Source organism: Chiloscyllium punctatum, unplaced genomic scaffold (genome assembly GCF_047496795.1).
Source record: "Chiloscyllium punctatum isolate Juve2018m unplaced genomic scaffold, sChiPun1.3 scaffold_1917, whole genome shotgun sequence".
In the NCBI taxonomy this organism is placed as follows: domain Eukaryota; kingdom Metazoa; phylum Chordata; class Chondrichthyes; order Orectolobiformes; family Hemiscylliidae; genus Chiloscyllium; species Chiloscyllium punctatum.
Window position 1 is genome coordinate 7,501 of NW_027311650.1, and position 9,774 is coordinate 17,274.

General features: G+C 57.5%; 1 protein-coding gene across 1 annotated transcript in view; it reads right to left on the reverse strand.

Moving 5' to 3' along the window:
* Nucleotides 1-9,380, reverse strand: part of LOC140475638 (tapasin-related protein-like) — a gene marked incomplete at its 5' end in the record, with an annotated part of 13,489 nt that extends 4,109 nt beyond the window's left edge. The window contains 2 exons of the mRNA XM_072567802.1: nucleotides 5,976-6,307; nucleotides 9,012-9,380. Of these exons, the coding sequence (XP_072423903.1) occupies nucleotides 5,976-6,307; nucleotides 9,012-9,380 (701 nt within the window). The remainder of the gene's footprint in view (nucleotides 1-5,975; nucleotides 6,308-9,011) is intronic.
* Between the last annotated feature and the right edge of the window lie 394 nt (nucleotides 9,381-9,774).

Below are 9,774 nucleotides of genomic sequence, written 5' to 3' on the forward strand. Positions count from 1 at the left end.
GGTGTCTCTCAGCCCCCCCTCTCTCTCTCAGGGAGATATCTGTACACTGACTGGTGTCTCTCAGTCCCCTCTCTCTCGGGGAGATATCTGTACACTGACTGGTGTCTCTCAGTCCCCCCCCTCTCTCTCAGGGAGATATCTGTACACTGACTGGTGTCTATCAGTCCCCTCTCTCTCTCTCAGGGAGATATCTGTACACTGACTGGTGTCTCTCAGTCCCCTCTCTCTCTCAGGGAGATATCTGTACACTGACTGGTGTCTCTCAGTCCTCTCTCTCTCTCTCAGGGAGATATCTGTACACTGACTGGTGTCTCTCAGTCCCCCCTCTCTCTCTCTCTCAGGGAGATATCTGTACACTGACTGGTGTCTCTCAGTCCCCCCTCTCTCAGGCAGATATCTGTACACTGACTGGTGTCTCTCAGTCCCCTCTCTCTCTCAGGGAGATATCTGTACACTGACTGGTGTCTCTCAGTCCCCTCTCTCTCTCAGGGAGATATCTGTACACTGACTGGTGTCTCTCAGTCCCCTCTCTCTCTCTCTCAGGGAGATATCTGTACACTGACTGGTGTCTCTCAGTCCCCTCTCTCTCTCTCTCAGGGAGATATCTGTACACTGACTGGTGTCTCTCAGTCCCCCCTCTCTCTCTCAGGGAGATATCTGTACACTGACTGGTGTCTCTCAGTCCCCCCTCTCTCTCTCAGGGAGATATCTGTACACTGACTGGTGTCTCTCAGTCCCCTCTCTCTCTCTCAGGGAGATATCTGTACACTGACTGGTGTCTCTCAGTCCCCTCTCTCTCTCTCAGGGAGATATCTGTACACTGACTGGTGTCTCTCAGTCCCCTCTCTCTCTCAGGGAGATATCTGTACACTGACTGGTGTCTCTCAGTCCCCTCTCTCTCAGGGAGATATCTGTACACTGACTGGTGTCTCTCAGTCCCCTCTCTCTCTCTGGGAGATATCTGTACACTGACTGGTGTCTCTCAGTCCCCCCTCTCTCTCAGGGAGATATCTGTACACTGACTGGTGTCTCTCAGTCCCCTCTCTCTCTCAGGGAGATATCTGTACACTGACTGGTGTCTCTCAGTCCCCTCTCTCTCTCTCAGGGAGATATCTGTACACTGACTGGTGTCTCTCAGTCCCCTCTCTCAGGGAGACATCTGTACACTGACTGGTGTCTCTCAGTCCCCTCTCTCTCTCAGGGAGATATCTGTACACTGACTGGTGTCTCTCAGTCCCCCCTCTCTCTCAGGGAGATATCTGTACACTGACTGGTGTCTCTCAGTCCCCCCTCTCTCAGGGAGATATCTGTACACTGACTGGTGTCTCTCAGTCCCCTCTCTCTCAGGGAGATATCTGTACACTGACTGGTGTCTCTCGGTCCCCTCTCTCTCTCTCAGGGAGATATCTGTACACTGACTGGTGTCTCTCAGTCCCCCCTCTCTCTCAGGGAGATATCTGTACACTGACTGGCGTCTCTCAGTCCCCCCTCTCTCTCAGGGAGATATCTGTACACTGACTTGTGTCTCTCAGTCCCCTCTCTCTCTCTCAGGGAGATATCTGTACACTGACTGGTGTCTCTCAGTCCCCCCTCTCTCTCAGGGAGATATCTGTACACTGACTGGTGTCTCTCAGTCCTCTCTCTCTCAGGGAGATATCTGTACACTGACTGGTGTCTCTCAGTCCCCTCTCTCTCTCAGGGAGATATCTGTACACTGACTGGTGTCTCTCAGTCCCCTCTCTCTCTCAGGGAGATATCTGTACACTGACTGGTGTCTCTCAGTCCCCTCTCTCTCTCAGGGAGATATCTGTACACTGACTGGTGTCTCTCAGTCCCCTCTCTCTCTCAGGGAGATATCTGTACACTGACTGGTGTCTCTCAGTCCCCTCTCTCTCTCAGGGAGATATCTGTACACTGACTGGTGTCTCTCAGTCCCCCCTCTCTCAGGGAGATATCTGTACACTGACTGGTGTCTCTCAGTCCCCTCTCTCTCTCAGGGAGATATCTGTACACTGACTGCTGTCTCTCAGTCCCCCCTCTCTCTCAGGGAGATATCTGTACACTGACTGGTGTCTCTCAGTCCCCTCTCTCTCTCTCTCTCAGGGAGATATCTGTACACTGACTGGTGTCTCTCAGTCCCCCCTCTCTCTCTCTCTCAGGGAGATATCTGTACACTGACTGGTGTCTCTCAGTCCCCCCTCTCTCTCTCAGAGAGATATCTGTACACTGACTGGTGTCTCTCAGACCCCTCTCTCTCTCAGGGAGATATCTGTACACTGACTGGTGTCTCTCAGTCCCCTCTCTCTCTCAGGGAGATATCTGTACACTGACTGGTGTCTCTCAGTCCCCTCTCTCTCAGGGAGATATCTGTACACTGACTGGTGTCTCTCAGTCCCCTCTCTCTCAGGGAGATATCTGTACATTGACTGGTGTCTCTCAGTCCCCTCTCTCTCTCTCTCAGGGAGATATCTGTAAACTGACTGGTGTCTCTCAGTCCCCCCTCTCTCAGGGAGATATCTGTACACTGACTGGTGTCTCTCAGTCCCCTCTCTCTCTCAGGGAGATATCTGTACACTGACTGGTGTCTCTCAGTCCCCTCCCTCTCTCTCAGGGAGATATCTGTACACTGACTGGTGTCTCTCAGTCCCCCCTCTCTCTCAGGGAGATATCTGTACACTGACTGGTGTCTCTCAGTCCCCCCTCTCTCAGGGAGATATCTGTACACTGACTGGTGTCTCTCAGTCCCCCCTCTCTCAGGGAGATATCTGTACACTGACTGGTGTCTCTCAGTCCCCTCTCTCTCTCAGGGAGATATCTGTACACTGACTGGTGTCTCTCAGTCCCCCCTCTCTCTCTCAGGGAGATATCTGTACACTGACTGGTGTCTCTCAGTCCCCCCTCTCTCTCTCAGGGAGATATCTGTACACTGACTGGTGTCTCTCAGTCCCCCCTCTCTCTCAGGGAGATATCTGTAAACTGACTGGTGTCTCTCAGTCCCCCCCTCTCTCAGGGAGATATCTGTACACTGACTGGTGTCTCTCAGTCCCCCCTCTCTCAGGGAGATATCTGTACACTGACTGGTGTCTCTCAGTCCCCTCTCTCTCTCAGGGAGATATCTGTACACTGACTGGTGTCTCTCAGTCCCCCCTCTCTCTCTCAGGGAGATATCTGTACATTGACTGGTGTCTCTCAGTCCCCTCTCTCTCTCTCTCAGGGAGATATCTGTAAACTGACTGGTGTCTCTCAGTCCCCCCTCTCTCTCTCAGGGAGATATCTGTACACTGACTGGTGTCTCTCAGTCCCCCCTCTCTCTCAGGGAGATATCTGTACACTGACTGGTGTCTCTCAGTCCCCTCTCTCTCTCTCAGGGAGATATCTGTACACTGACTGGTGTCTCTCAGTCCCCTCTCTGTCTCAGGGAGATATCTGTACACTGACTGGTGTCTCTCAGTCCCCTCTCTGTCTCAGGGAGATATCTGTACACTGACTGGTGTCTCTCAGTCCCCCCCTCTTCTCTCAGGGAGATATCTGTACACTGACTGGTGTCTCTCAGTCCCCTCTCTCTCTCTCAGGGAGATATCTGTACACTGACTGGTGTCTCTCAGTCCCCTCTCTCTCTCTCAGGGAGATATCTGTACACTGACTGGTGTCTCTCAGTCCCCTCTCTCTCTCAGGGAGATATCTGTACACTGACTGGTGTCTCTCAGTCCCCCCCTCTTCTCTCAGGGAGATATCTGTACACTGACTGGTGTCTCTCAGTCCCCTCTCTCTCTCTCAGGGAGATATCTGTACACTGACTGGTGTCTCTCAGTCCCCTCTCTCTCTCTCAGGGAGATATCTGTACACTGACTGGTGTCTCTCAGTCCCCTCTCTCTCAGGGAGATATCTGTACACTGACTGGTGTCTCTCAGTCCCCCCTCTCTCTCTCAGGGAGATATCTGTACACTGACTGGTGTCTCTCAGTCCCCTCTCTCTCTCAGGGAGATATCTGTACACTGACTGGTGTCTCTCAGTCCCCTCTCTCTCAGGGAGATATCTGTACACTGACTGGTGTCTCTCAGTCCCCCCTCTCTCTCTCAGGGAGATATCTGTACACTGACTGGTGTCTCTCAGTCCCCTCTCTCTCTCAGGGAGATATCTGTACACTGACTGGTGTCTCTCAGTCCCCTCTCTCTCAGGGAGATATCTGTACACTGACTGGTGTCTCTCAGTCCCCTCTCTCTCTCAGGGAGATATCTGTACACTGACTGGTGTCTCTCAGTCCCCTCTCTCTCAGGGAGATATCTGTACACTGACTGGTGTCTCTCAGTCCCCTCTCTCTCTCTCAGGGAGATATCTGTACACTGACTGGTGTCTCTCAGTCCCCTCTCTCTCTCTCTCAGGGAGATATCTGTACACTGACTGGTGTCTCTCAGTCCCCCCTCTCTCAGGGAGATATCTGTACACTGACTGGTGTCTCTCAGTCCCCCCTCTCTCAGGGAGATATCTGTACACTGACTGGTGTCTCTCAGTCCCCTCTCTCTCTCAGGGAGATATCTGTACACTGACTGGTGTCTCAGTCCCCCCTCTCTCTCTCAGGGAGATATCTGTACACTGACTGGTGTCTCTCAGTCCCCTCTCTCTCTCTCAGGGAGATATCTGTACACTGACTGGGGTCTCTCAGTCCCCCCTCTCTCTCTCTCTCAGGGAGATCTCTGTACACTGACTGGTGTCTCAGTCCCCCCTCTCTCTCTCAGGGAGATATCTGTACACTGACTGGTGTCTCTCAGTCCCCTCTCTCTCTCTCAGGGAGATATCTGTACACTGACTGGTGTCTCAGTCCCCCCTCTCTCTCTCAGGGAGATATCTGTACACTGACTGGTGTCTCTCAGTCCCCCCCTCCCTCAGGGAGATATCTGTACACTGACTGGTGTCTCTCAGTCCCCCTCTCTCTCTCAGGGAGATATCTGTACACTGACTGGTGTCTCTCAGTCCCCTCTCTCTCTCTCAGGGAGATATCTGTACACTGACTGGTGTCTCTCAGTCCCCTCTCTCTCTCTCAGGGAGATATCTGTACACTGACTGGTGTCTCTCAGTCCCCTCTCTCTCTCAGGGAGATATCTGTACACTGACTGGTGTCTCTCAGTCCCCTCTCTCTCTCTCTCAGGGAGATATCTGTACACTGACTGGTGTCTCTCAGTCCCCTCTCTCTCTCAGGGAGATATCTGTACACTGACTGGTGTCTCTCAGTCCCTCTCTCTCTCTCTCTCAGGGAGATATCTGTACACTGACTGGTGTCTCTCAGTCCCCTCTCTCTCTCAGGGAGATATCTGTACACTGACTGGTGTCTCTCAGTCCCCTCTCTCTCAGGGAGATATCTGTACACTGACTGGTGTCTCTCAGTCCCTCTCTCTCTCTCAGGGAGATATCTGTACACTGACTGGTGTCTCTCAGTCCCCCCCCTCTCTCAGGGAGATATCTGTACACTGACTGGTGTCTCTCAGTCCCCTCTCTCTCTCACGGAGATATCTGTACACTGACTGGTGTCTCTCAGTCCCCTCTCTCTCTCAGGGAGATATCTGTACACTGACTGGTGTCTCTCAGTCCCCCCTCTCTCTCTCAGGGAGATATCTGTACACTGACTGGTGTCTCTCAGTCCCCTCTCTCTCTCAGGGAGATATCTGTACACTGACTGGTGTCTCTCAGTCCCCTCTCTCTCTCAGGGAGATATCTGTACACTGACTGGTGTCTCTCAGTCCCCCCCCTCTCTCTCAGGGAGATATCTGTACACTGACTGGTGTCTCTCAGTCCCCTCTCTCTCAGGGAGATATCTGTACACTGACTGGTGTCTCTCAGTCTCCTCTCTCTCAGGGAGATATCTGTACACTGACTGGTGTCTCTCAGTCCCCTCTCTCTCAGGGAGATATCTGTACACTGACTGGTGTCTCTCAGTCCCCTCTCTCTCTCAGGGAGATATCTGAGCTGTACGTACTCACGATCTCGATGGACACCGTTTGCTGAGCGTGGTGCTCGGGGCCGCGGACCGTGCAGATGTGGACGCCCTCGTCCTTGACGGAGATCCCCGGGAGGTGCAGCGAGGCGTTCCCGGCGTTCCGGAGGGCGTCCAGCTCCATCCGAGCCCCCTCCCTCACGGCGGCGCCCTCTCCCTCTTTGACGCTGTAGACGACGCTCCCTGAGCCTTTGTGCTGCCGACGCCACTCCACGGCGACCCGGCCCGGTCCCGACCCGGCGAACCCACAGTCCAGGGAGAGGGTCTCTCCCAGAGCGCTCCGGATCTCCGTCCTCCGGGAATACACCAGGAATTCGACTGCGGGAGGCGGCGAGAGGATGAGGTGTCCCTCCTGCTCTACACCGTCCCCCCCAATGGACCCCAAACCCCTTCCCCGTTCCCTCCCTCTCTACACCATCCCCCAATGGACCCCAAACCCCTTCCCCGTTCCCTCCCGCTCTACACCGTCCCCAATGGACCCCAAACCCATTCCCCGTTCCCTCCCGCTCTACACCGTCCCCCCAATGGGCCCCAAACCCCTTCCCCATTCCCTCCCACTCTACACCGTCCCCCCCAATGGACCCCAAACCCCTTCCCGTTCCCTCCCACTCTACACCGTCCCCCAATGGACCCCAAACCCCTTCCCCGTTCCCTCCCGCTCTACACCGTCCCCCAATGGACCCCAAACCCCTTCCCCGTTCCCTCCCTCTCTACACCGTCCCCCAATGGACCCCAAATCCCTTCCCCGTTCCCTCCCACTCTACACCGTCCCCCAATGGACCCCAAACCCCTACCCCGTTCCCTCCCGCTCTACACCGTCCCCCAATGGACCCCAAACCCCTTCCCTGTTCCCTCCCACTCTACACCGTCCCCCAATGGACCCCAAACCCCTTCCCCGTTCCCTCCCGCTCTACACCGTCCCCAATGGACCCCAAACCCCTTCCCCGTTCCTCCTGCTCTACATCGTCCCCAATGGACCCCAAACCCCTTCCCCGTTCCCTCACACTCTACACCGTCCCCCAATGGACCCCAAACCCCTTCCCCATTCCCTCCCTCTCTACACCGTCCCCAATGGACCCCAAACCCCTTCCCCGTTCCCTCCCCCTCTACACCGTCCCCAATGGACCCCAAACCCCTTCCCCGTTCCCCTCCCTCTCTACACCGTCCCCCAATGGACCCCAAACCCCTTCCCCCATTCCTCCCGCTCTACACCGTCCCCCCAATGGACCCCCAAACCCCTTCCCCGTTCCCTCCCTCTCTACACCGTCCCCCCAATGGACCCCAAACCCCTTCCCCGTTCCCTCCTGCTCTACACCGTCCCCCCAATGGACCCCAAACCCCTTCCCCGTTCCCTCCTGCTCTACACCGTCCCCCCAATGGACCCCAAACCCCTTCCCCATTCCCTCCCTCTCTACACCGTCCCCCCCCAATGGACCCCAAATCCCTTCCCCGTTCCCTCCCACTCTACACCGTCCCCCAATGGACCCCAAACCCCTTCCCCGTTCCCTCCCGCTCTACACCGTCCCCCCAATGGACCCCAAACCCCTTCCCCGTTCCCTCCTGCTCTACACCGTCCCCCAATGGACCCCAAACCCATTCCCCGTTCCCTCCCTCTCTACACCGTCCCCCAATGGACCCCAAACCCCTTCCCCGTTCCCTCCCTCTCTACACTGTCCCCAATGGACCCCAAACCCCTTCCCCGTTCCCTCCCACTCTACACCGTCCCCAATGGACCCCAAACCCCTTCCCCGTTCCCTCCCGCTCTACACCGTCCCCCAATGGACCCCAAACCCCTTCCCCGTTCCCTCCTGCTCTACACCGTCCCCCCCAATGGACCCCAAACCCCTTCCCCATTCCCTCCCGCTCTACACCGTCCCCCAATGGACCCCAAACCCCTTCCCCGTTCCCTCCCACTCTACACCGTCCCCCCAATGGACCCCAACCCCTTCCCCCGTTCCCTCCTGCTCTACACCATCCCCCAATGGACCCCAAACCCCTTCCCTGTTCCCTCCCGCTCTACACCGTCCCCCCCAATGGACCCCAAACCCCTTCCCCATTCCCTCCCTCTCTACACCATCCCCCAATGGACCCCAAACCCCTTCCCCGTTCCCTCCCGCTCTACACCGTCCCCCCAATGGACCCCAAACCCCTTCCCCATTCCCTCCCTCTCTACACCATCCCCCCATGGACCCCAAACCCCTTCCCCGTTCCCTCCCACTCTACACCGTCCCCCAATGGACCCCAAACCCCTTCCCCGTTCCCTCCCACTCTACACCGTCCCCCAATGGACCCCAAACCCCTTCCCCGTTCCCTCCCACTCTACACCGTCCCCCCAATGGACCCCAAACCCCTTCCCCGTTCCCTCCCGCTCTACACCGTCCCCCCAATGGACCCCAAACCCCTTCCCCGTTCCCTCCCGCTCTACACCGTCCCCCCAATGGACCCCAAACCCCTTCCCCATTCCCTCCCTCTCTACACCGTCCCCCCAATGGACCCCAAACCCCTTCCCCATTCCCTCCCTCTCTACACCATCCCCCCAATGGACCCCAAACCCCTTCCCCGTTCCCTCCCGCTCTACACCGTCCCCCCAATGGACCCCAAACCCCTTCCCCATTCCCTCCCTCTCTACACCGTCCCCCCAATGGACCCAAACCCTTCCCCGTTCCCTCCCACTCTACACCGTCCCCCAATGGACCCCCAAACCCCTTCCCCGTTCCCTCCTGCTCTACACCGTCCCCCAATGGACCCCAAACCCCTTCCCCGTTCCCTCCCGCTCTACACCGTCCCCCCAATGGACCCCAAACCCCTTCCCCGTTCCCTCCCTCTCTACACCGTCCCCCCAATGGACCCCAAACCCCTTCCCCGTTCCCTCCCGCTCTACACCGTCCCCCCAATGGACCCCAAAACCCCTTCCCCGTTCCCTCCCTCTCTACACCGTCCCCCCAATGGACCCCAAACCCCTTCCCCGTTCCCTCCTGCTCTACACCGTCCCCCCAATGGACCCCAAACCCTTGGCTCTTACCAATGACCTCGATGGTTCCGGTGTCACTGAGGACCACTCCGAGTTTATCGCTGACTCCCCTCGTCCCCCTCGCCTCCCGAGGCACCGGCGTTGCCCTCAGGACCATCGACAGGCCGAGGGAAGATCCCGCCAGGCGGACGCTGGCGCCGAAGGTGGGCGCGGGCCCCTCTCCTCCATCACCCTCACCCTCACCCTCACCCGGGACGTCCAGGGCACTGATCTCGCAGGCCACCTCCTGGCCCTCGCACTCCGCGTGGAGGAGGAGCTCGGCGTAGGGGATGGGCACCTCGGAGGCTGGAGGGGAATGAGGGAGGGCGAGGGAGGGCGAGGGAGGGCGAGGGAGGGCAAGGGGATCGGGGAGAGGGTTTACTCAATCCATCACTCACTCCCTCACTCCCTCACTCCCTCACTCACTCCCTCCCTCACTCACTCCGTCACTCACTCACTCCCTCCCTCACTCCCCCCCCTCACACCCACCCTCACACACACCCCCCCACACACACCCCCCCACACACACCCCCCCACACACCCCCCCACCCCCACACCCTCCCACACTCCCCACCCCCTCCCACCCTCCCTCCACACACACCCTCCTCACACACACCCTCCCACACACACCACCCCCTCACACACCCCTCCTCCCTCCCTCACTCCCTCCCCACACACTCCTCACACACTCCCTCCTCACCCCTCACACACCCCACCCTCACACACTCCTCCCTCCTCACACCACTCCTCACACACTCCCTCCCTCCCTCACACA